The 27132-nt window shown below is 40.6% G+C and overlaps 1 protein-coding gene and 1 long non-coding RNA gene across 3 annotated transcripts in view; one reads left to right on the top strand and one right to left on the bottom strand.

Moving 5' to 3' along the window:
* Positions 1-16445, top strand: part of LOC131495489 (uncharacterized) — a 70760-nt gene extending 54315 nt beyond the window's left edge. For both annotated transcript variants that reach the window (XR_009253978.1, XR_009253979.1), the window contains exons 4-5: positions 1864-2016; positions 15966-16445. This is a non-coding gene — a long non-coding RNA (uncharacterized LOC131495489). The remainder of the gene's footprint in view (positions 1-1863; positions 2017-15965) is intronic.
* An 8006-nt stretch (positions 16446-24451) lies between these two features.
* On the bottom strand, positions 24452-25483 carry LOC131495779 (transcription elongation factor A protein-like 4). The gene has a single exon (XM_058700914.1). The coding sequence runs from the start codon at positions 25307-25309 to the stop codon at positions 24614-24616; it is 696 nt and encodes a 231-aa protein (XP_058556897.1). The 5' UTR covers positions 25310-25483; the 3' UTR covers positions 24452-24613.
* Positions 25484-27132: the final 1649 nt, after the last annotated feature.

Here is a 27132-nt window from a genome sequence, read left to right as displayed (position 1 = left end):
CTCCACTTTCTGCCTAGAGCCTGCTTGAGATTCTGTCTCCCTCATCCTCTGCCCCTCCCCTGCTCAGCTCTCTTTCTCTCAGTAAAAAAATAAATAAAAACACCTGAAAGCCATGATCAGTGGGTAAATCCAGAACTTCTTTAGGCAACCAATGGATTGGCTGCCACCTCAAGAGGATTTATGAGCAGTGGGCTCCCTCTGCCCTGGAGGCCACACCGGTGGTCAGGCATTGGCCCCAGCTCCACAGGCCTAGAGGGCCTCAGCTTCCCAAGGATGGCTGACAGACTGTGTACTGAGCTTTCAGTGCAGCTTCCTTCAGGTTAGACATTGAACTGGAATAGAGCACCGGTCTTGAGAGACCAGGCCACTGAAGAGGGCTTTTGGGGGTACAAGGCACCACCTGATTCCAAGCTATAAACTACACAAATGTGAAGAATGCCCCTGAAGACAGAACTGATGAAAACTGGACTGACTTGCCAGAGTGGGGCTGAGCAGACTGGACCAGGTACCCACCACTAAAAGACACCTGAGAGTCTTGATTGTTGAAGAAGCCTGGGACCCTATCAAGCAACTGGTCCAAATGTGTACTGACTGTAGCCATTTTAAAGCTGCCACCTCAGAAAGATTTCCTGGAAGTGGGTTCTTTTGCTCTGGAAGCTAGGTAAGTGGTTGGATATGAGCCCCAGCTCCACAGGGCGAAGGGGTCTGGCTAGACACTGGCAGGCTGACAGGGTACCTACGGCACATGTGCCAGCCACATGGGTCAGGGAGGCCAGGAACCCAGAACTGGGCAACTGTTGAGAGTGTCTAGGTGTCGAGAGTAAGCTCTTGGAGGTCCCTGGCATCTGCCTAATTCCAATTTTTAACCTAAACAAATGTTCATATTCCTCCTGAAGGCATCCCTGGAGGAAACTGGATGGCCTTGCCAGAATGGGACCAGTTATCAAGTCTCCCAGGTGTCTGTTATTCAGGGATATTCCATCAGTCTTGCCAGACTACACCCTGGCAAGGTGGTCCATTTTCCTGCAGCTCTGCTGTTGAGAGAATATGCATATTTGTGTAGGTCAGACTTTGGAATTAGGAAGATATTTTATACCCCTAATAGCACTCTCCTGTGATTGGCATTGCTTGACACTTGACCTTTAAGAGGTCCCTAGCTACCCTGACCTATGCAGTCTGCACATGCAGAGTACCCATCCTATCAGGCATTGGGCAGCCTAGGACTTCTGGGCTGTGTAGCTGCAACCTTCCCAAACCACCTGCATAGCCTCCAGGGCAGAGAAAATCCACACCAAGAAAATCATTCTGGAAAGGTAGCTTTAAACTGGGGACAGTCTTCATTTGATCTGCTGCCTGGTGGAGTCACAGGTTTACCAGTATAGCTTTCCAAGGTAGCCCACCCCAAAAAGTTCAACAATGGCATATTAACCATTTTCATTTAAAGTTACCTAAAAAACAGCCAGTATAGGAAGAACACTCTGACTCTCTGTTGTCTCCAGAAACCAATGAATAAATCTCTCACATGAGGAGCCTCCCTGCACCAGGATGTAGGGAGACATCCTTTTCATCAGAGACAGGAAATTCAAAGAAGCCTAAATAAACAAACCTTGTTACTTTTACTGATTTACTGTCACAGCCCAAATCTGTTTAGAATTCCTTACTAACTGAAGCTCTTAAACTTAGATTTTGTTTTGTCACTTCCTCACAGATTTATGCTTCTTTGACTATAACTTACAAAAGCTGTGTGACCTGATTATTTCTTTGGGTATCAGTATTAATAGTTGGCCTCTGTGCACATGTAATAAACTTTGGAGTGTTTTTTTTATTCTATTAACATGTTTTCATATCACTTTTAACTCTTAGTCCACCTAGAAGAACCTTGAAGGGTAGAATAAAAGTTTTCCTTCCCAACATTTGGCATAGTCAGTAGGATACACTTCCCTCACTGGACACTGTTTGCTTTGAGGCTCTTGCAGCTGACACATCCTGGAACATCTGACAAACAGCCAGCAGAAGGTAAGAATCCTTGGCAGGCTTCTTAAGGTGTTACCACATCAGCCTCCTGATCTCTGCCTGCATGGTCTAATGGAGTGATAGTGGTGAGCATCTATCTTCTCTAAATTTACATCAACAAAAGAAAATATTTGTGGAGCTGGTTTCTTGGTCTTGGTGATTCTGGTAAGATTTGGTAGGGTACTCTTCATGTGGCTGATTCATTGCCTCATAGAGATGGTCATGGTTTTTCTTTGTCTCTTTGTCTCTGTCTTTTGAGTCATTTGTTATAAAAAGAAATTACTAGAGAGAAAGAACACAGGTCTTAGGTCTTTTTAAGACTGCTGTTCAAGCCAGCCTCAAAAAGTGATGGGTTCGTGGTTCTCATAAGACTGGCATCTGTTTAGACAGAATCTGCTGTGAGTCCTCTACATAAAAACAAAATGAAGTTTTTCTTTTGTCATCTTCTATGTCTAAAGAGCTTGGCTTTATGACCAGTAAGATTATTCTCTCTGGTCTCCACAATCCAGGGGTGTGTGGAAGAAACTGCTTTACTTCTAACCCCATCCCACACACCAAGAATTTCCTGCACTGTGAGTCCCCCACAAAGTATGATGCTTTTTGTTTGTTTGTTTGTTCTGGAGAGATAGACAGAGTGTGAGCAGGGAAGGGGCAGAGAGAGAGAGAGAGACACAGAACCCGAAATAGGTTCCAGTCTCTGAGCTGTCAGCACAGAGCCCGTTGTGGGGCTTGAACCCACATACCATGAGATCATGACCTGAGCTGAAGTCAGAAGCTCAACCGACTGAGCCAAACAGGTGCTCCATTTTTTTTTTTTAATTGTGGATGTGGCTTTATTTACCAAAGGTGTCAGCTCGGGGCTGGGTCTGCTAGCTAAGCCCTCAGATAGCTGGAGAGGGTGAGAGGGTCCCAGCTCAGCCCAGTCCTGGTAGCAAGGCTCAATCTGGGTTTACCTTGGTGGCCAGTTGAATAGACTGGGATTCTGAGGGACAAAATTACAAACAGCACTTTCTTTGTTTGGCTGTGTCAGCTCTCAGGGGAATTTGTCATAAGAGGTCCCAGCTCATAAGGGACCTTTATCATCTTAATCTTTGTTGTTAGTACTGGAAAGTCCCATTCCACTAGTGCTTGTCCAGCATCACAGATTAGTGGGTCTGTAACTGGAGGGGTCTTATGTTTTCAGGAGAGATCTGGGACACAGTCTTTACTGCACCATTCTTACTGCCTGTGCAAAAAAGAAAGTTTTCACTTTTTTTTTAAAGTTTATTTATTTATTTTGAGAGAGAGACAGAGCACAAGGAGGGAAGGGGCAGAGAAAGAGGATCCCAAGCAGGCTCCACACTGTCAGCACAGAGCTCGCCGTGGGGCTTGAACTCACAAACCATGAGATCATGCCCTGAACCAAAACCAGGAGTCAGACACTTAACTGACTGAGCCATACAGATGCCTCTGTTTTTGCTTTTTTAAACTATTTTGGGGAGTAAATTTTTGGACCATGGGGACTGCATCATTTAAGGCTTCTCTAGGGATACTACTTGTGTCCATGGTCTAAGCCTGGAAAGTTGCTTTCATGTTTTTCAAAAAAAGATGTATTGGTCTGAATACAGACGAATAAGATCTTACTTATCAATGGCCAGATGATGAGTTCTTTAAATTGGCTAGATTTGCAAGAAGAGAAAATTATTTATAGAGATCTCTTAATTGTCTTATGGGTTTAACAGCTAACCTTAGGGATTCCCTTGACAAGATGGGAGAACAGAAATCCTACATCTAATGTAAATTCTCCTTCTCACACTCTGGCCCCATCTACCTATTTTAACTTCCCTTTCTCTATATGATTTACAGAGAGCATTCTGGCCTAATCTTTAGGTTCAAAGTATAGGGATTACTCATGTAAGTACTGAAAGTCACATATGAATTAACACAAGCTCCGGACACTGGCAGTAAGTCTCCCTTTGCTCCTGTTTTCCAGGGCTCCGTAATCAGGCTATACCAGCTTCAGGCACTCCTGTGCAGTGTCCTTTGCAGATACATCCTAGACCCCCGACCAAAAGGCAACACATTTCCCCTGAACAACAGCAGATCTTTTCAATCATAGAGACTTTTTACTTCCATCCTCTTTCTCCCCAAATTTAGAAAAGAATTAAAAGATTAATGGCCATTCACAACACCACCCCTCCACACACGCGTGCACACACACATACAGAAAAAACAGGTGACCAAAATCTCCTAGGCCTTCCTATAAATGCTCAGCAGAAGGCCAATGTTTAGGGACTAATAGAAGCCAAGGTTGAATTATGTACTCAGAAAGAAGGCTTTTGTTAAAATGCTTTACAGACTTTACAAAGCCATAAGTCTTTTGATTCCCATTTTGGGTAAAATCTCCCTGATATAAAGTAGCTAGTTTAATTTAAAAAGATGAGTCAGTCCCTTAGTATTCAGGCTGTAACCCATTTCTTTGGAGGGAATTAAAAACAACTGCCTTTGCCTTGCAAATCTCTAGGAAACCAGAAATGCAACTCTAGAAATAAGTCAAAACCTACTTTACTAATCCTCAAACTTTGTCTATTTCTCTCAAAATGCTTGCAGATATGACAAAAAATCAGGATATTAGGACAAAATGCCCCTTGCTTCAAAAAGGTAAATAACAATTAACACTGAATCTCTTAAAAAATAAAAATAAACAAATAAACAAATAAACAACTTGCATTCTTTCTCTGTCCCTTAAAGTCCTGCATTTTATGGTCTTGAAATATAAGCACAACCCCAGTCACCTTAGACTTAAGAGAAGAAAAGGAACAGGTCTTTTTAAAAACAAACCACTAAAGTTTGTGCCCAAACTCTAAGTCTTTTCCACAAATAGTAAAATACTTTATAAACTAGTGAGTTTTATACTGTTTTAAAATAGAAGCTGTGTCTGTGTATGTATGTGCATTATAGATACGGTGTTTTTCTACTTCTCAATGTTATTTCCAAAAATTATTTGTAAACAGCTCTATTGAATTGGCTGAAAAATTAAGTGTTTATAGAAATTTAGTATGATAAAAATTCTCAAAATAGAAATAGTCCAAATGAATTTCAGGTTCAAATGATCTGGGAAAATATTTAATATGAAAATTTATTTAAGGTTAATTTAATAAAATAGAAATATCTTTATAGTATCAGCTTTAAAATTAAAACTTTCATTCTGCTTGGGTTTACTGAAAGTCAAATAAGTTCATGTTATTTAGGTTACAAAATATGCCAACAAGAACAGAATAGCTTGGAAGACTGGCTTACTTTCTGTGATATCTCATGAAGTATTTGTGGGTGATCTAACCACAATTGTTTTTTTTTTAATTTTATTTTTTTAATTTGTATCCAAATTAGTTAGCATATAGTGCAACGATTTCAGGAGTAGGTTCCTTAGTGCCCCTTACCCATTTAGCCCATCCCCCCTCCCACAACCCCTCCAGTAACCTTCTGTTTGTTCTCCATATTTATGAGTCTCTTATGTTTTGTCCCGCTCCCTGTTTTTATATTATTTTTGCTTCCTTTCCCTTATGTTCATCTGTTTTGTCTCTTAAAGTCCTCATGAGTGAAGTCATATGATATTTGTCTTGATCTAATTTCACTTAGCATAATACCCTCCAGTTCCATCCATGTAGTTGCAAATGGCAAGATTTCATTCTTTTTGATTGCCGAGTAATGCTCCATTGTATGTATATACCACATCTTCTTTATCCATTCATCCATCGATGGACATTTGGGCTCTTTCTGTACTTTGGCTATTGTGGATAGTGCTGCTATAAACATTAGGGTGCAAGTGCCCCTTTGAAACAGCACACCTGTATCCCTTGGATAAATACCTGGTATTGCAACTGCTGGGTCATAAGGTAGTTCTATTTTTAATTTTTTGAGAAACCTCCATACTGTTTTCCAGAGTGGCTGCACCAGCTTGCATTCCCACCAACAATGCAAAAGAGATCCTCTTTCTCCACATCCTCACCTATCTGTTGTTGCCTGAGTTGTTAATGTTAGCCATTCTGACGTGTGAGGTGGTATCTCATTATGGTTTTGACTTGTATTTCCCTGATGATGAGTGATATTGAGCATTTTCGATATGTGTCTAAAACACATGTGTCAGCCATCTGGATGTCTCCTTTGGAAAAATGTCTATTCATGTCTTTTGCCCATTTCTTCACTGGATTATTTGTTTTTTGGGTGTTGAGTTTGATAAGTTCTTTACAGATTTTGGATACTAACCCTTTATCTGATATGTCATTTGCAAATATCTCCTCCCATTCCCTTGGTTACCTTTTAGTTTTGCTGATTGATTCCTTCACTGTGCAGAAGATTTTTATCTTCATGAGGCCTCAGTAGTTCATTTTGGCTTTTGTTTCCCTTGCTTCTGGAGACGTGTTGAGTAAGAAGTTGCTGTGGCCGAGGTTAAAGAGGTTTTTGCCTGCTTTCTCCTTGAGGATTTTGATGGCTTCCTGTCTTGCTTTTCAGTCTTTCATCCATTTTGAGTTTATTTTTGTGTCTGGTGTAAGAAAGTGGTCCAGGTTCATTCTTCTGCATGTCGCTGTCCAGTTTTCCCAGCACCACTTGCTGAAGAGACTGTCTTTACTCCATTGGATATTCTTTCCTGCTTTGTCAAAGATTAGTTGACTATACTTTTGTGGGTCCATTTCTGGAGTCTCTATTCTATTCCATTGGTCTATGTGTCTGTTTTTGTGCCAATACCATGCTATCTTGATGATTACAGTTTTGTAATATAGCTTGAAGTCTGGGATTGTGATGCTTCCACCTTTGGTTTTCTTTTTCAGGATTGCTTTGGTTATTCGGGTTTTTTTCTGGCTCATTACAAATTTTAGGATTGTTTGTTCTAGTTCTGTGAAGAATGCTGCTGTTATTTTGATAGGGATTGCATTGAATGTGTAGATAGCTTTGGGTAGTATTGACATTTTAACAATATTTATTCTTCCAATCCAGGAGCATGGAATATTTTTCCATTTTTGTGTGTCTTCTTCAATTTCTTTCATAAGCTTTCTATAGTCTTCAGTGTATACGTTTTCCTGAAAAAGGAATCTTTAAAAAGAGATTTTAATGTGTGGTCAATTGGTTAAGATTAAAATGAATTTATTTAGGGGTGCCTAGGTGACTCAGTTGGTTAACTGTCCACCTCTTGATTTTAGCTCAGATCATGATCTCACAGTCATGAGATCAAGTGCCTCATCAGACTCCATGCTGAGCATGAAGCCTGCTTAGCATTATCTGTTCCTCTATGCCCCTCCCCAACTCACACTTGCCCTCACTCTCTAAAAAAAAAAAACAAAAAAAAAAAAAAACAAATTAAAAAATAAAATGAATTTAGTTTAAACACGAGTTTTAAGGGGCACCTGGTGGCTCAGTTGGTTAAGAGTCAGACTTTGGCTCAGGTCATGATCTCATGGTTTGTGAGTTCGAGCCCCACATTGGGCTCTCTGATGTCCGTACAGCATGGCTTGGGATCTCTGCCTCCTCTCTCTCTGCACCCCCCCCCCCAACTCATGCTCTTACTCTTTCTCTCTCTCAAACATTTTTTAAAAATGTGTTTTAATATCAAAAGTAAGCTTGTACAAAATTAAAATTTGGCTTCACTCTCTGTGAAAAGGATAAACTTTTCTTAGATTATTGGTCTTCTTTTAATAAGAAGTTTTAAGTAATTTTTTTCTTTACCATTTATGTAATCTACCTAGGAAAACAAAGAGTCTGTGTTGTCTTTATAAGGTCTTTGGGTTTTTTTCTATTTAATATTAAAAGAGCTAAGGCTTTTACAGCCATGTAACTACCTGTGTTTGTCTTTGAAGTCTTTAATTGGCACTTTGGCTAAATTGATAACTAAGTATGGTTTCATAATGATCTGTGATCCTATTTATTTTTTTTTCATGTTTTTATTTTTATTTTTTGGGTTTTTTTTTGTTTTTTTATAATTTATTTTTTTCAATATATGAAATTTATTGTCAAATTGGTTTCCATACAACACCCAGTGCTCATCCCAAAAGGTGCCCTCCTCAATACCCAGCACACACACCCCCCCCCCCACCACCCCCCATCAACCCTCAGTTTGTTCTCAGTTTTTAAGAGTCTCTTATGCTTTGGCTCTCTCCCACTCTAACCTCTTTTTTTTTTTTTTTTCCTTCCCCTCCCCCATGGGTTTCTGTTAAGTTTCTCAGGATCCACATAAGAGTGAAAACATATGGTAACTGTCTTTCTCTGTATGGCTTATTTCACTTAGCATCTGTGATCCTATTTAATTAAATGTCCAAACTTTTTGATATTTGACAAACCTCCCAAAATCAAATTTTAAAATGAAGTCTTGACCACCAACTAACTTTGAAATATTCCAGCAGATCCCTAGAACATTTGAAGGATTTGTTCTCCTTGTAAAAGAGAGAGAATTGTCTTACTTGGTATGTTAAATCACCTGGGAAGTAATGTCAAGTGATGCTAACCTTTCTTAGATTATATTTGTGTAAATATATGTTAAGATTAGTGTTCTAGAAATTGTATGAAACTCCTAGAAATCTGATACGTCTCAATATGTTATTGCTTGCCATTCTAGTTCTAATCTTGAAGTGCTGTGTGATAGAAATGACCAAATTACCTTGTCAGTAACATTGTAATGAACTCTGATCAGATCCTTAACCACTGCAATTTTAAGACTTTTGTCATTTACAGACAAAAGGTTAACTCTGATGCTACTGCAAAAGTCTTTCATCTTCAAAGAGATTCAGGGAAAGGACTCTGACAAGTACTCTCAAATACAGGTCTCTACTAACTTTAAGATCATGCCATTGAACTTGGTAAGAATTTATAGAACTCTAACAGAAACTGAAGGCGTCTTAAAACTACTAACAAAACATCAAGATCAACAAAAAATTATCACATGGGAATGAATAAACTGAGAATGATGATAATTTTTATGGCTTTTTGTTTGCAATACTGCTTGTTATTTAATCTTTTGTTTTCCAAATATAAGAAAGCCTTTCCTCTTAAACTAAATATGACTCACAGCAATTTGGTTAATTGTACCTTTGTAAGCAGAATTGCAACATCTATCTTTCTCCCCTACCTGATCTCTCCAGAATTTGGAATCTCTCAGTGAGCATTCTTATGGTTTCATAGAAATATTTGCCTAAGATCAATAAGAATCTTTTCTCTTTGTGACAAGACACAGTTGGAAACATTGGTTATATTACCAAGGCTTTGACTGAAATGTCATATTTGAGACAAACATGCATAGACTCAGATTTATGAGTCCTATGCTTTATGGAACTAAGGATGACTTAATGGAGCCAATAAATCCCCCTAGGAATATCAGCCTGCTATCTTGCTTACAAGGATCTCAGCAGCCTTACCAGGTGAGTAAGGTCACATCTGACAGATGGAGAAATATCAGGATATTTGGGAGACCTTGAAAAGAAAGAAAGAATTTAATTCTACAGATATTGCAGGCAAAGCCTGATGGCAAGTATTTGGGTTGGCTTCTTAGCTTCAAGAGGCTGCTAAAAGTTCAGTCTGGAGATTCCCGATGGAAAGTTCCACCAAAGCAGGTTTAAAAGAGCTTGTATGGCCAATTGCTACTCTTGCTGCACTCTGTAAATAATCAGGTTTCTTGAAACTAGATGTAATTGGCAAACAAATTAGCCTTGCAATGGTTATCACTGATAGAAATGAGGGTAAGTGTAGAGAGAAAAAAACGGTTTCATTTGAAACTATGAAACGTACTTTTGGATTCTAGATTCTATTTCTGTTCATCGTTTTTGAGATTTTGTTTTCTACCTGTAAACTTGACTAGATCCTGAAGTCTTCTGGTTTCATCCAAACTCTGGCTACAACTCTCCAAACTAACACAATTTTCTCCCATCCTTTTGACTTGAAATCATTGAAAATGAAATCTGCCCTTTTTCCTGAGGCCTTCCAAACTGAGTATGAATGACTTGATGTAAACTTCAGGGAAATTGTCACAACAGCACATGCATGGATGATCTTTGTGCAGGTTGCTGTGTGTCCACTCAAAAAGATCAACAGAGAGTATTCAAGAGGAATATGGAGGTGTAGGAGGACACTGGGCTCACCTTGTCCTGCTGATCACTTAGATTCCACCCACATCTGCCTAAATAACCCAGAAAACTGCCAGAAGACTAGCATAACAGACTCTCTGTAGCCAAGTGTAGACAAGAGGCCCACGGAAGAGGGTAGGAAGGGCGGAGAGGTGGTGTGTGCTACACAGACTGGCAGGAGGGAGCTGGGGCGGTGGAGGGGCAGCCCGCCCAGCAAGGCAGAGCCCCCGAGTCTGGCTGGCAAAAGCGGAGGGGCTGGAAGGAGTGTGTTCTGACAGCAGGACTTAACATCTGGAATGTTAAGAGTCAACAGCTCTGCTCTCGGAGAGCAGGGAGGGCAAGAGGACACCGGGAGGGAGAGTTGTCAAGCCCTGGAGGACAGGGCTCAGCTCAGTGAGGGAACAAAGGTGCTGGTAAGTGCCATCTCCCTCTCCCATCACCCAGCCAAAATCCCAAAGGGAACCAGTTCCCATCACCGAACTTGCTTGCACTGCACAAATGCCCAACGCTGTGCTTCTGTGAATCCATCCCTCCGAGGGATCTGCCTCCCTCCCCGTGCTGCAGGGCCCCTCCCACAGGGGGCCACTGACACCAAAGCGAGCTAAGCCTGCCCTCCCGCCCCTGTGCACCTTGTGGATCCACCCCCGCTAACACGCCCTTGGCCAGATCCCATTAAAGCAGTACCACAAGCCTGGCAGTGTGCAAGTGGCCCAGACAGGGGCCACACCACTCCACAATGAGTCCTGCCCCTGGGAGAGGGGAACATAAGGTACACACCAGTCTGACTGCGGCCCCACTGGTGGGCTGGGGACAGACATTGGGTCTGACTGCAGCCCCGCCCACCAACACAAAATTACTCCTGACAGCACAAGGGAAGTGCCCTGCAGTTTGGAGCCACCCCAGTGACTACCCAAAATGATAAAATGGAAGAATTCTCCTCAAAAGAAACTCCCAGGAAGTAGCATCACCTAATGAATTGATCAAAACTGATTTAAGCAATATAATGGAACAAGAATTTAGAATAATAGTCCTAAAATTAATCGCTGTGCTTGAAAAATGAATAGAGGACTGCAGAGATCAAGGGACTAAGAAATAGTCATGAGCTAAAAAAAAATGCTATAAATGAGATGCAAAATAAAATGGAGGCAGCCATAGCATGGATTAAAGAGGCAGAGGAGAGAATAGGTGAATTAGAAGATAAAATTATGGAAAAAGAGGAAGCTGAGAAAAAGATAAAACAATCCAGGAGTATGAGGGAAGAATTAGAGAACTAAGTGATGCAATCAAACGGAACAATATCCGTATCATAGGAATTCCAGAAGAAGAAGAGGAAGAGGAAGAAGAGAGAAAGGGACTGAAGGTGTACTTGAAGAAATCATAGCTGAGAACTTCCCTGATCTGGGGAAGGAAAAAGGCATCGAAATCCAAGAGGCACAGAGGACTCCCTTCAGACGTAACGAATCAATCTTCTGCATGACATATCATAGTGAAAGTGGCAAAATACAAGGATAAAGAGAAAATTCTGAAAGCAGCTAGGGATAAACATGCTCTAACATATAAAGGGAGACCAGTAAGACTAGTGGCAGACCTAGTTACTGAAACTTGGCAGGCCAGAAAGGAATGGCAGGAAATCTTCAATGTGTTGAACAGAAAAAAAATATGCAGCCAAGAATCCTTTATCCAGCAAGTCTGTCATTCCGAATAGAAGGAGAGATAAAGGCTTTCCCAAACAAACAAAAACTGAAGGAATTCATCACCACTAAACCAGCCCTACAAGAGATCCTAAGGGGGATTCTGTGAGTGAAATATTTCAAGGACTACAAAGTACCAGAGACATCACTACAAGCATGAAACCTGACATCACAATGACTCTAAACCCATATCTTTCAATAATCACACTGAATGTAAATGGGCTAAATGCTCCAGCCAGAAGACATAGGATAGACATCAGAATGGATAAAAAAAAACAAGACCCATCTATTTGCTGTCTACAAGAGACTCATTTTAGACCTGAGGACACCTTCAGATTGAAAGTGAGGGGATGGAGAATTATCTATCATGCTACTGGAAGTCAAAAGAAAGCTGAAGTAGCCACACTTATATCAGACAAACTAGACGTCAATTTAAAGGCTGTAACAAGAGATGAAGAAGGGCATTATATAATAATCATAGGATCTATCCATCAGGAAAAGCTAACAATTATAAATGTCTATGTGCCGAATACAGGAGCCCCCAAATATATAAAACAATCACAAACATAAGCAACCTTATTGATAAGAATATGGTAATTGCAGGGGACTTTAACACTCCACTTACAACAATGGATAGATCATCTAGACACAGGATCAATAAAGAAACAAGGGCCCTGAATGATACATTGGATCAGATGGACTTGACAGATACATTTAGAACTCTGCATCCCAAAGCAACAGAATATACTTTCTTCTCGAGTGCACATGGAACCTTCTCCAAGATAGATCACATACTGGGTCACAAAGCAGCCCTTCATAAGTATAAAAGAACTGAGATCATACCATGCACATTTTCAGGCCACAATGCTATGAAACTTGAAATCAACCACAGGAAAAGGTCTGGAAAACCTCCAAAAGCATGGAGGTTAAAGAACACCCTACTAAAGAATGAATGGGTCAACCAGGCAATTAGAGAAGAAATTAAGAAATATATGGAAACAAATGAATATACAACAATCCAAACGCTTTGGGATGCAGCGAAGGCAGTCCCGAGAGGAAAATACATTGCAATCCAGGCCTATCTCAAGAAACAAGAAAAATCCCAAATACAAAATCTAACAGCACATCTAAAGGAAACAGAAGCAGAACAGCAAAGACACCCCAAACCCAGCAGAAGAGAAATAAAGATCAGAGCAGAAATAAACAATATAGAATCTAAAAAAACTGTAGAGCAGATCAATGAAACCAAGAGTTGGTTTTTTGAAAAAAAAAAAAATTGATAAACCTCTAGCCAGGCTTCTCAAAAAGGGAGATGACCCAACTAGATAAATTGATGAATGAAAATGGAATTATTACAACCAAACCCTCAGAAATATAAGCAATTATCAGGGAATACTATGAAAAATTATATGCCAACAAACTGGACAACCTGGAAGAAATGGAAAAATTCCTAAGCACCCACACACTCCCAAAACTCAAACAGGAAGAAATAGAAAACTTGAACAGATCCATAACCAGCGAAGAAATTGAATCAGTTATCAAAATTCTCCCAACAAATAAGAGTCCAGGACCAGATGGCTTCCCTGGGGAAGTCTACTAGACATTTAAAGCAGAGATAATGCCTATTCTTTTCAAGCTGCTCCAAAAAATAGAGAAGGAAAACTTCCAGACTGATTCTATGAAGCCAGCATTACTTTGATTCCCAAACCTGACAGAGACCCAGCAAAACAAGAGAACTACAGGCCAATATACCTGATGAATATGGATGCAAAAATTCTCCACAATATACTAGCAAATCAAATTCAACAGCATACAAAAAGAATTATTCACCATGATCAAGTGGGATTCATTCCTGGGCTGCAGACCTGGTTCAACATTTGCAAATCAATCAATGTGATACATGACATTAGTAAAAGAAAAGAAAAGAACCATATGATCCTGTCAATCGATGCAGAAAAGGCATTGACAAAATTCAGCATCCTTTCTTAATTAAAACCCTTGAGAAAGGATAGAAAGAACATACTTAAAGATCATAAAAGCCATTTATGAAAATCCCACGGCTAATATCATCCTCAATGGGGAAAAACTGACAGCTTTCCCCCTGAGATCAGGAACACGACAGGGATGTCCACTCTCACCGCTGTTGTTTAACATAGTGTTGGAAGTTCTAGCATCAGCAATCAGACAACAAAAGGAAATCAAAGTCATCAAAATTGGCAAAGATGAAGTCAAGCTTTCACTTTTTGCAGATGACATAATATTATACATGGAAAAACCGATGTATAATAAGTTTGCTAGAACTGATACATGAATTCAGCAACATCACAGGATACAAAGTTTATGTATAGAAATGAGTTGCATTCTTATACACTAATAATGAAGCAACGAAGACAAAGAAACTGATCCCATTCACAATTGCACCAAGAAGCATAAAATACCTAGGAATAAATCTAACCAAAGATGTAAAATATCTGTATGCTGAAGACTATAGAAAGCTTATGAAGGAAATTGAAGAAGACACAAAGAAATGGAAAAACATTCCATGCTCATGGATTGGAAGAATAAATATTGTTAAAATGTCAATACTACCCAAAGCTATCTACACATTCAATGCAATCCCAATCAAAATTGCACCAGCATTCTTCTCGAAGCTAAAACAAGCAATCCTAAAATTTGTATGGAACCACAAAAGACCCCAAATAGCCAAAGGAATATTGATGAAGAAGACCAAAGTGGGAGGCATCACAATCCCCCAGACTTTAACCTCTACTACAAAGCTGTAATCATCAAGACAGCATGGTATTGGCACAAAAACAGACACATAGACCAATGGAATAGAATAGAGACTCCAGAAATGGACCCACAAAAGTATGGTCAATTAATCTTTGACAAAGCAGGAAAGAATATCCAATGGAGTAAAGACAGTCTCTTCAGCAAGTGGTGCTGGGAAAACTGGACAGCGACATGCAGAAGAATGAACCTGGACCACTTTCTTACACCAGACACAAAAATAAACTCAAAATGGATGAAAGACTGAAAAGCAAGACAGGAAGCCATCAAAATCCTCAAGGAGAAAGCAGGCAAAAACCTCTTTAACCTCGGCCGCAGCAACTTCTTACTCAACACGTCTCCAGAGGCAAGGGAAACAAAAGCAAAAATGAACTATTGGGACCTCCCCAAGATAAAAAGCTTCTGCACTGCAAAGGAAACAACGAAACTAAAAGGCAACCAACAGAATGGGAAAAGATATTTGCAAATGACATATCAGATAAAGGGCTAGTATCCAAAATCTATGAAGAACTCACCAAACTCCACACCCAAAAAAACAAATAATCCAGTGAAGAAATGGGCAGAAAACATGAATAGACACTGGTGGAAATGCAAACTGGTACAGCCACTCTGAAAAACAGTGTGGAGACTCCTCAAAAAGTTAAAAATAGATCTACACTTGACCCAGAAATACCACTGCTAGGAATTTACCCAAAGGACACAGGAGTGCTCATGCATAGGGGAACTTGTACTCCAATGTTTATAGCAGCACTTTCAACAATAGCCAAATTATGGAAAGAGCCTAAATGTCCATCAACTGATGAATGGATAAAGACATTGTGGTTTATATATACAATGGAATACTACTTGACAATGAGAAAAATGAAATCTGGCTTTTTGTAGCAACGTGGTTGGAACTGGGGAGTGTTATCTAAGTGAAATAAGTCATACAGAGAAAGACAGATACCATATGTTTTCACTCTTATGTGGATCCTGAGAAACTTAACAGAAGACCATGGGTGGGGAGGGGAAAAAGTTAGGGAGGGAGGCAAGCCATAAAAGACTCTTAAAAATTGAGAATAACTGAGGGTTGATGGTGGGTGTGTGGGAGGGGAAAGTGGGTGATGGGCATTGAGGAGGGCACCTGTTGGGATGAGCACTGGGTGTTGTATGGAAACCAATTTGACAATAAATTTCATATTTAGAAAAAGAAGAAGAAAAATAATCATCAGAAACATTCAAACTACAAACCAAGAAAATCTGGAAGATGGCCATTGCTTGATTTCAATCCATCTAAAGATATTTTGACATCTAAAACTCATCTCAACTGGGTACCCTCAGAACTCTGAAACGGGTTTATAATTTGTTCCAATCCTTAACCATTGTTTTTCTCTTGTTTCTACAGAAATGCCTCTTATTTAATACCTGCTTGAACCATGAGCCTAACTTTGGGAACACACATCCATCACCACTTCCTGAAATGAATTTAGTAGAACTGACCTATTTTCAACTCTAAGAGACTAGCTCAGTGAGATAAAACAATCTACCAGCTCAAATTTTAGTGTGTGGAGTTTCTAAGGAACTCTAGGGGCCCAGGCCAGGCCACCCTAAAATATGCCACTTTGTCATGTTATTTTGAATTAAAGCTATTTAAGAACAGAAGAACATTCTGACTCTCTCTGTCTCCAGATAGCAGGAAATAAATCTCCAATGTGAAAGCTATCCTTCCTGCATCAGGGAGCAGAAAGACATCCTTATCACCTGAAATAGGTATTTAGAGCCAATAAGACTGTATAAATCAGCAAGTCTTGTTACTTTTACTAGTTTACTACCTCAGCCCAAATTCTGTTTAGAATTGTATGTTAATTAAAGCCAATGAACATAAGTTTTCTCTGCTTTGTCCATTCCTCACAGATTTATGGTTCTTTGCCTAAACATACAACAGCTGCTTGCTTTGGTCATGTGGGGAGTCTCAATTTCATTATTGGACATCTGTGTATACAAAATAAAATTTTTCTTGTGTTAATCTGTCTCATGTCAATTTAATTCTTAGACTAGTTTGAAGGGAAGAAAAGGGTAGAAAAGAAAATTCTTCCTCCCCAAAACCAATAATCAAGTCGCCCAGGTGCCTCTTAATGAAGGGTACCCCAGCCAGACCAGCTGGCCCCAACTGCTCCAACTTTGCCCTCAGAGGGAATACATGCATTTAGTGTAGGTTGGGGCTTGGCTATAGGCAGATGCCATGGACACCCAAGAGCCTGCTCTGGACATCTGGACTCTCTGGATACTTTTTATGTTCCAGGCCCCTGGTTATACTGTCCTGCCTCACCTGTGCATGAATAATAAATATCTGTCAACCAGCCTTTGGGTAGCAAGGGCCCCCCAGGTCTGTGGAGCTCTGGCTGGTCCCCAATCTTACCTGTATCACTACCAGGGCACTGAGAGACCAACCCCCAAAATATTCCTGAGGTGTCAGCTTTAAACTGGTGAAAGTTTATATTTTCACTGGTTTTCTGATGGCTTCTGGGATTCTCCAAGGCACCCAGGTGTCCCTTATTATAGGATACTTGGGCCACTTTGCACAAGCAAACTGTGCAAGGCAGTCTAGGTTCTTCCTCCTCTGCCTTCAGGGAGAATCTGCACATCAGTGTAGGTTAGGGCTTAGAATTGGGAAGATGCCCTATACCCCCAATGGCCTACTGCCATGACCAGGCTACCCCTGACAAGTTTTCTGAAACAGGTCCCTAGATACTCTGATTTGCTTGTCTTGCACATGCACTATTTCCTCCCCATCAGCAGACTTCCATAACAAAACCTATTTTGAACATAGTTCTGAATGAGAACAGATTGAAAATATGCCTTGTTCACTAATCCCACCGAAATCACTCAAGAGGCGGTTTAGGGGTAGAATAGATTACATAATTAACTTCAGAGGATTCTGAGAGACCTATTGAAATTTTAGATTGGACAAAATTTGAGACTCCAGATGTTGGCCTGATCACCTGACCCACTGAGTTACATCCTGTATTAAAAAGACCAAAGACATTACAGCACTCTTATTAAGAGCATTAGCTTGCATAGATGCCTATATATAGAAAGGAAAAGTGCCAGCACAAAAAGTGATCTCCAGGGTAGAATGCTCCTTAGGGCACCAACCCACACCCTGAGCTGATTATTTTAACCCTTTTTGACCCTGTTCATTTTAACTACCTAGAAGCTAGGCCTACGAAAATAGACAAAACTACAACAAATAATATGGAACCAATCAGAATCACTAAAGAGAAACCTTATACCAAACAAGAAACAACAAAAACTGGAATTCCAACATACTGATTTTGACCTACAAACTCAGTGACTATTAGATTTATGGTCCAAAGGAGGACAAAACCTGATCCTCACAGGAGCAGAGATTGTGCACCTCAAACCCATTACCAGCATTGCTACATTGAATCAATACCTTAGAGCATCTGGGGAAAACAGTACTAATTTGTAAAATCTTTGGGTAGCAGCAACCTGGAGATTAAGATGGTCTACTCCAAATATATCATCCCTCACAACACCTCCATAGGAAACATCAGGGGAAGCTACTAATATAATGAAATTAGGACTATTAACTATGATTTATGATAAGGGCAGAAACCAACACTGCTAAGTGTGGAAGCAAGAGAATAAATTAAGAAGTCTAAAAGCTGTACCCCTTCCCCTGCCCATAGTCACAACAGCATTTATAGTATTTGTAGGCCCCAGAGACAGGAGAACTGATTGGCTTGATGAGGACAGCTGAGGAACTAAGTCAAGATATAAAGGATAATTTTAACACTTATGTATACAGACAATATAAGCCTATGCCTCATAAAAATTAAAAAAAAAAATGCCAATCAAAATAGGCCATCTAGACCCAAATCTACAAGGCCCTTTTGGCTACCTAGACCATTTAGACCACCACCCTTGAAAACAAATTATAACCATAGAAACTCAAAAAATGCTCCAGAAACTACACAGGCAGAAAAACAACCAAACTTGTACAGTAAATAGAATTGCGGAAAATAAACCCACATATACCCACTAGTCCATTTACTGTAAATACTACCCCTTTACAAAACCTAATCCCATTAACAGACAAATCACTGCTAACCCAAGAGAGCAAACCCTGTGAGCTCCCCACAAGACGCAGCAGTTTTTTATCCTTGGCCCAGGCCAGAGACAATTGCCCATATGTTACACTGGCCGTATAAATAGAAACTTCTCTTGCAAATAAAAATATTATGTATACTGCTGTATTGTTAGATACAGGGTCCCAGTAACAATGATACAAAGATATCCTACTAATTTTGATACAAAGATATCCTACTAATTTGAGAATTTAAACAATAAAAAGGGACCAACTGAAGGATTAGAAGGAAAATTAGCCCCATGCACATGAATATACACATAGATTCCTAACAATGAGGGCAGATTTTTTTTTAAGATTTTATTTTTAAGCAATCTCTATACCCAATGTGGGACTCAAACTCACAAACCTGAGATCAAAAGTCACACACTCTACTGACTGAGCCAGCCAGATGCCCCTGAGGACAGACTTTATTTCTTTTAATGTTTATTTTTGAGACAGAGACAGAGCACGAGTAAGGGAGGGGCAGAGAGAGAGGGAAACATAGAATCCAAAGCAGGCTCCAGGCTCTGAGCTGTCAGCAGAGAGCCCAATGCGGGGATTAAACCCACAAACCGTGAGATCATGACCTGAGCTGAAGTCAGGCACTTAACCGACTGAGCCACCCAGGTGCCCCGCCTGAGGACAGACTTTAAGTGCCTTCAAAGTCCCAATTTAGAAAAAATTCTTGGAATTGATATAATAGGACACATCATAAGGAACCATTCAGGAACTTCTAAAGAAACAAATGATTGTTCCTACTATTTCACCATATAAATAAATCTGTCCTGTCAAAAATCCAGAAAGGTCAGATAGATTTATCTAGTAGATATTAGGAATGTAAATACTCTACCCAATTGAAGGAGCACTCCTGAATACAGGCATAAACAATACCACCACTGGATCTGGAACTTATTCTTGGCTATATATTCATGTGACATGTTCTTTGCTATTCCAGTTGATAAGGAGAACCTACTCCTGACTGCATTCACATGACAAGGCAAATTATATCAGTTTACTAGATTACCAACAGGAGACCTTAACAGCCAGTAATAGCACACAACCTTCTAACACAAGACATCCAGGCTTTTCAGGAAAACAACACACACACACACACACACACACACACACACACACCAGCATTTCTTATATTGGTGACATGCTCATTTATGGTGCTAACTTGGAACAGACTAGGGTTGTAATAGAGTTAATTGAATTCCTTACACTGAGAGCATGGACAATTGACCCAAGTAACATCTAAGAACCCCACACTACTGTAAAATTTCTAGGCATAATTTGGTCCTCTGAAGACAGAAAAATAACAGACCCAGTCATAAACAAGATAGATTGCATCCCAGCTCCTACCACAAAAGCAGCAGCTCAGAAACTGACAGGACTGTTTAGATATTGGAAACAGCACATACCTCTAATGGGGATAATACTAAAACACATTTCTGAAGTAACAAGGAAGATAGGGAATTCAGTTGGACAGCGACTCAAAAAGCAGGCTTCAGTTATTTCAAAAATGCACTCAAATTCTTAATATATTGGTGTCAGATAGTAAGGACTCCAAATATAAACTGAAGTGTCTATACTCACAAGGTTTACAACATGGTGTCTGTGGATTAAAACATTGCAGGACCTCAATTTTACCAGATTGTGTTTAGGACTAATAAGTTCCCATGGTCCAAGACCAGATAACTAACCAATTGGAATGCTCACTTAGGCACTCTATGTGGTCCTACAGAACACAGAGCCAGTAACAGAATATAAACCAATTATAGTTAAATGCCAATAGCCTATTTTGGAGTGGGTAAAGCAGACCCCTGACAGAGGGGAATAACTCCTGACCATAAAGTTCTAAGTGGAAATTGTGTTTTTCCAAGCAGGACTAATGGATGAAGTTTGAACCATCTGCATGAACTGAGGAAATCTCTGCAATACCAATAGTGAAGTTGCTAGAATTTCCAACAGGGTAAGCCTATCCAAGCTTGAGCACTTGGGCAATGGGAGCACCCTGGTCCTCTGAATGGTTTACAGATGAATCAGCCTCCATGACATCATCTGGATTATACTGGTAGACTGCAACCCTGAGGACTAATGATGGTCTCATCCTGACAGAAGCAGGCTCTGGAAAAGCAGCACAGTACACCGAACTAATTTTAAAATTGATGAGGGAACACTCAGTTCAAAAAAAAAGTAGAATGACACATGTTTTATCAGACCCATGGGAAGTAGCTAATGGAAAAGCTCTTTGGTCAGGAACATGGCAGGAAAATGAATGGAAAATGAGAAATAGCATATGCAGTAAGGACAGATGGCAGAAAATATCACTGGCTAACATGGCCCTGTTCATCATACATGTCTCTACAGATCAAAAGGACAACTGTGAAGTAACTAAATTTAATAACTAGGTAGATAAACTCAACAAGAAAACTAGTAAATCAAAGAATCCTAAAATTTATCTTAAAAAAAATAATGATTCATGGCTAAGGAGATAACCAATTCAAAACATAACCATAAATAAAGAAGAAAAACATTAGAATGTAAAATCTAAATGCACAGCTATGCCAACTGATAGGATCATTGCATGGGCACATCACCAAAGAAGTCATGCTGTTACACACGGCACTAGAACATGGTTAGAGGAAAGAAGCATGTATATACCCATGAAATGTCTTCAATTTCAAATTAAGAAATATGAGAATCGCTGAAAGTTTAAAGCTTGGAAGTAATTAATGAATACACCAGATAAGGTTAAAGTGACAGACCCTTCAATATTATACAAATTGATTATACAGGACATTTGCCCATATCAAAGAATAAACTATATGCATGTGCCATTGTAGACACATGATCACCAATAGGATCATCCTATCCTTGCAGGGAAATTATTTTTAAAAATTCACCATCAGAATAGAAAATACCAATGCTTGCTATGGTATTACAACCATAATAAAATCAGATTACAGCCCACTTCACAGGAAAGTGAATATAAGAATGAGCTAAGGAAGAAGTCATAATTGGAATGTCAACTTACCCTACAATCCAGTTGCCTCTGGATCAATTGAGAAGTATAATGGTTTACTCAAGCAAAAGCTTAGAATGCTTACTAACAATCCAGATATGAAAGCTTGGACCAAAACAATCTGGGGGTGGCAAGATCTCCAAATCATCATTATATAAAGGATGGAAAAACTATTAAATAAATATTGCAGTCATCCACGGAGATAAGAATTAGCACAAACACCCCAGAATCTAAACTAAAAGGAAAAGTATTAATTAAAAACATAATATATAGGGGCACCTGGGTGGCTCAGTCAATTAAGTGTCTGAATCTTTGTCTCAGCTCAGGTCATGATCTCATGGTTCATGAGTTCGAGACTCGAGTCAGGCTCTGCACTGGCAGTGTGGAGTTTCCTTGGGATCCTCTCTTTCCCTCTCTCTCTGCCCCTCCCCTGCTCGCTCTCTCTCTCTCTCTCTCAAAATAAATAAACTTTACAAAACAAAACATAATAATATATATAGTACTCAGGGGAAAATAGCACCTGCTACTAATCAAACCTATTGGGTGACCAAAGGAAAAAGTATATCACATCAAGTTAAGGAAAATAATGTGATGCCTCCATAACAATTTCAGGAGGGAAGAACACCATCTTTTATTTTATCAGTACCAGATGCCTAATATTTAGCCTAACATGTGAGGGATGATTGTACTTAGAGGAGTATTGGAACAATGGCCATAATAACTATAGATTTCCTTAAGTGGCAAGAACAACAAGGAAGAATTGAAAATTTATAGTATAGTACACCTACCTATATTTTGTAGGCATGAATCCACTATGCATCTTTAACTCTCAGTATCTCTAACCTGGTCAGTAGCACGCTGCCTGTTGGCTATACCATACTGCCTACTGTTTTTTGTTGGTTACCATACTCACTGCAGTGATGGATAATCTTCTGACATCTCCAGCAAGAGCAGTTGTGCCACCGTTCTGAAGCAGAATGCAACCTTCTGGTCTAGATACTCCACCCTCTGTGACATCCTCCACTTTCTTCAGAAATCAGCCTGGTCACCTTATTGCAACTGAGAACTCACCAGCATCCCCAACATTATCCACATCACCAAGCCCAGCCTCTCCATCCCATCCTTTATTATCAGTGCCATCTATTTGCTGGGAATCCTTCAATCAATGGAGAAACCAAATATTCAGGGATGCTGATGAAGCAGTGGAAAGCTCCACAAGAATCCACAAGGATCCTCAACAACACTCCCTACTAGACATTGAGTTGGAGGATGAAGATTCACCGGAATTACTAACGTGCCTTTGCTATTGTAACCCAGTGTATATACCAAGACAACCAGGGACTAACTTTTCTATTTTTCCCTTATCTTACTTTTGAGTTCAGCACTGGACACATGGCAGAGACTCTGTGACAATAACCCAGATTTAACTCCTGATTTACTCTGTGCTAGTATTTGTAAAAGAGCAGCTGCTTAATATGCAGAATGGATGATTATATCTTTAAGTATAAATAGGTCAAAAATTGATAATTTGCTACACTCCCAATTAACACTATTTAATCCATAATCACCTATTAGAAAATGAACAATAGATCCATGGATACTATAGCCAGACTTTAAATGAACAGAGACATCCTGTAAGGTATATAGTGAAATTTGCATAGGAAACTTAGCATATAACACATATCATTATCCTTCATGGTATATATGAGACCTCTTTTTTTAAATTTATTTTCATGTTTTATTTATTTTTGAGAGAGAGAGAGAGAGAGAGAGACAGAGCTTGAGTGGAAGAGAGGCAGACAGAGATGGAGACACAGAATCTGAAACAGACTCCAGTCTCTGAGCTGTTGGCACAGAGCCTGATGTGAGGCTCGAGTCCACAAACTGTGTGATCATGATCTGAGCTGAAGTCAGATGCTCAACCGACTGAACCACCCTGGTGCCCCCATGAGGCTTCTTTCTTACACCATATTTTTCTACCCCAAGAATATGGGAACCTATGTTACTAAAACCTGTCCTGGTCATATTGGAACTTACAATAGTAGGCTATGTTCTGAAGTTTAATATGCAGGATTTTCAAGCCAGATATAGGTCCCAAAATTGTGCTCAGTTTTAGCACAACCTATGTCAAAAACAGATTCACTAAAAAGAAGGAAATTCTTTCAGTTCCTTGTTGGCCTTGTAGGAGGTTTAATTGGAGGAATATGTGTCCTGGTTTAGGTCCCCAACTACCCTGCAGGCATGTGTGCAGTTCCCCCTATCAGCCAGCCTTGGGTTAGGCATTCCATGGGCATTCCAGGCCTATGGAGCTCCAGCTGACCCCAAGCACTTGAGCAGCCTCAGATGGAAGAGAGCCTCCCTCTAGAAAATCTTTGTGACGCAGCAGCTTTTAAACTGGCCGTAGTCAGTCCCCACTTAGATAGGTTGCCTATGTGGCCCTGGGCTTCTCTAGCAATCAGGGCTCCCTGTTACCTATATAGTTTTATAGACATAGGTATATATGATGGGCCCTAATATACTACACTATATTCTTGCCAAGGAACAATCCAATGTGTTTGAAAGCCACTACTCTTATATCACAGTCAGGTGAGCAACAAAGGGGTCTGTTCAGCCAGCTGAAGTGGGGAATGCAAAACAACCACCCTCTCTGTCCTGTACACACACAGTGATAAACCCTCAAAGCCAAACTGTAATCACTTTTTTTTTTTTATGGTTCATCAAACTTTTTCTTTTTAATTTTACAATGTGCCATAAACATTTTTCCATGCAATGGACAAAAATCTACTACTGAAACATCGAGGACTAATAGTGATCGCTAAAGCAAGTATTAGCGTAAGGTTAAAGCACATGGCCTGACAAATGCCTGCCAGGGGCACTACACAAAAGGAATGTCTTCAAAGCCCCTTTGTGGGGCCCTGCAGTCACCCCTGAGTTCCCTTGGGCCCCTCGGGTGGAAGGGGTCCTGTAAACTTTTTTGCATCCACATAAACCCCCCCAATTTCTGCCTGGTTTTCTTCACCTCATCCTCCACCCTGGCCATCTCATCAAATTCTCTAATCATCTCCTCATTGCTCAAATGCATATCATGTATGGCCTCCTTATATTCCTTGAGGCACTGAGCCAGCCCCTTGTTGGTTTTTCTTTTGGCCTTCCTGGGTACATCATCCCCAGCTGGGCGCTTTCCTGCAGCCCTTGGTTCACTGGCTGGTTTTTCTTCTTTTGGCTTTTCCTCACTCTCTGGTTTTTCTTCTTTTGGCTTTCCCTCACTCACTGGTTTTCCTTCTTTTGGCCCTCCCTCGCTCACTGGCTTTTCCTCGATCACTGGCTGTCCCTCATTCTCTGGCTTTCCCTCATTCTCTGGCTTTCCATTTTTTGGCTTTGTCATACTCTCTGGCTTTTCCTTATCCTTTAGTATTTCCTCATCTTCTGTCTTTCTCTCGTTTTCTAACTTTTCCTTGTCTTCCAAAGTACAAGCTACTTCTGGCTTTCCCACATCCTGTGGCTGTTCTTTACATTCCATCTCTCCTTGGTTCTCAGACATTCCTTCATTTTCATTGCAGAGTTTTTCCATGTTGAGATTTCCCCTCCTTTTCCTGTCCTGCAGGGATTCTGAATAGATTCCTCCTCCTTTTCTAGCCTTGCAAAGTGCTGAGAAAAGACACGCAGACCTGAAAGAACCTGCAGCAACAATTAGCAGCTCACAGATCGCTCCGGACCCGACCGCAGGGGAAGAGGGCGGGCTCCAGTTCTCTGTAATCACTTTTTGATAGGCTCATACTTTTTTGTGTTCTTTTCAGATTTGCACTCAGGCAACCATCTATGTAAAGGAATACTCCCCTTATCTTCTAACTCCTTGCAAGGCTTGGAGTTCTGGTGAAGCCCTCCAGAGCCCTTGTCGCTCTGCCATCAGTTTAAAAGTTGTCCTATTTTTCAGATCTTCATTCTGCCATTCAGCTTAGTGCGACCTCTTCAACAATACAGTGAGGATCCTGTTGCCCCTTCCTGTTTGATCACTCCCGGTCCAACAGAGCGGTGTGAGGATGAGCCTATACACATGAGGAAATCTCATTCTATAGTTTCCAAAAAGCATATGGTTTATAACTAGATTATGTAAGAGAAGTTTACATTCTTTTAATGTAATACCTGAGCAATTATACTATCCTCTAAGAGTAAATCTGTAATTACTCTGTGACGACTGTCTTACATTTCTTTTCTAGATAAGCTCTGTAAGTTTTTGAAATTGAGAAAATGACATTTGAACTCTTAAAGTTGAAATTGTCACCCAAAAAGGTGTTTTCCTAAAACTACTAGAAATAATAAAAGTGAAAGAAAATACATATGAAAAATAAGTTTAAAAAATAGAATGTGTGTTTTAGATAAGGAAAGGTATGAAGAAATATGAGGGTTTTGGGGGCACCTGGGTGGCTCAGTGGGTTGAGTGTCCAACTTTAGCTCAGGTCATGATCTCATTGTTCATGAGTTCGAGCCCCACATTGGGCTCTATGCTGACAACTCAGAGCCTAGAGCCTGCTTCAGATTCTGTGTCTCCCTCTCTCTCTGCCCTTCCCCTGCTCATATTCTCTCAAAAATGAATAAATATTTTAAAAAATTACAAAGAATATGAGGGTTTTTGGGGTTTTTTCTTAGTAAAGTAAAAAAAAATTTTGTTCTAAAGTAAAATGATTGTTTCAGAATTTTAAAAAAATTCACTTTGGGCGAATCCTGGGAAGATGGCGGCATAGGAGGACGCTGGGCTCACCGTGCGTCCTGCTGATCCCAGAAACCCAGAAAACCGCCAAGCGGGACTTGACATCTGGAAGCTTATAAGCTAACAGCTCTGCTTGGAGAACGGGAGGGCTGGAGGACAATGGGAGGGAGAGTTGCTGAGCCCCGGGACACAGAGCTCAGTTTGGCGGGGAACAAAGGCGCTCACCAGTGCCATCTCCCTCGCCCATCCCCCAGCCAAAATCCCAAAGGGAACCAGATCCTGCCAGGGAACTTGCTCGCTCCGCTCAAACACCCAACTCTGTGCTTCTGCAGATCCATCCCTCGGCGGGTCTGACTCCCTCCTGGTGCTACAGGGCCCCTCCCGAAGTGGATCTCTGAAGGAAAAGCGAGCTGAGCCTGCCCCTCCCGCCCCTGTGTACCTTGCCGATCCACCCCAGCTAATACGCCAGATCCCCAGCACCACAAGCCTGGCAGTGTGCAAGTAGCCCAGACAGGCCGTGCCACCCCACAGTGAATCCCGCTCCTAGGAGAGGGGAAGAGAAGGCACACACCAGTCTGACTGTGGCCCCAGCAGTGGGCTGGGGGCAGACATCAGGTCTGACTGCGGCCCCGCCCACGAACGCAAGTTATTCAAGACAGCACAGGGGAAGTGCCCCACAGTCCCGC

The sequence above is a fragment of the Neofelis nebulosa genome, chromosome 15 (assembly GCF_028018385.1).
Source record: "Neofelis nebulosa isolate mNeoNeb1 chromosome 15, mNeoNeb1.pri, whole genome shotgun sequence".
NCBI lineage: Eukaryota > Metazoa > Chordata > Mammalia > Carnivora > Felidae > Neofelis > Neofelis nebulosa.
The sequence above is the reverse complement of the archived record's forward strand: the minus strand, read 5'-3'. Positions and strand labels throughout refer to the sequence as shown.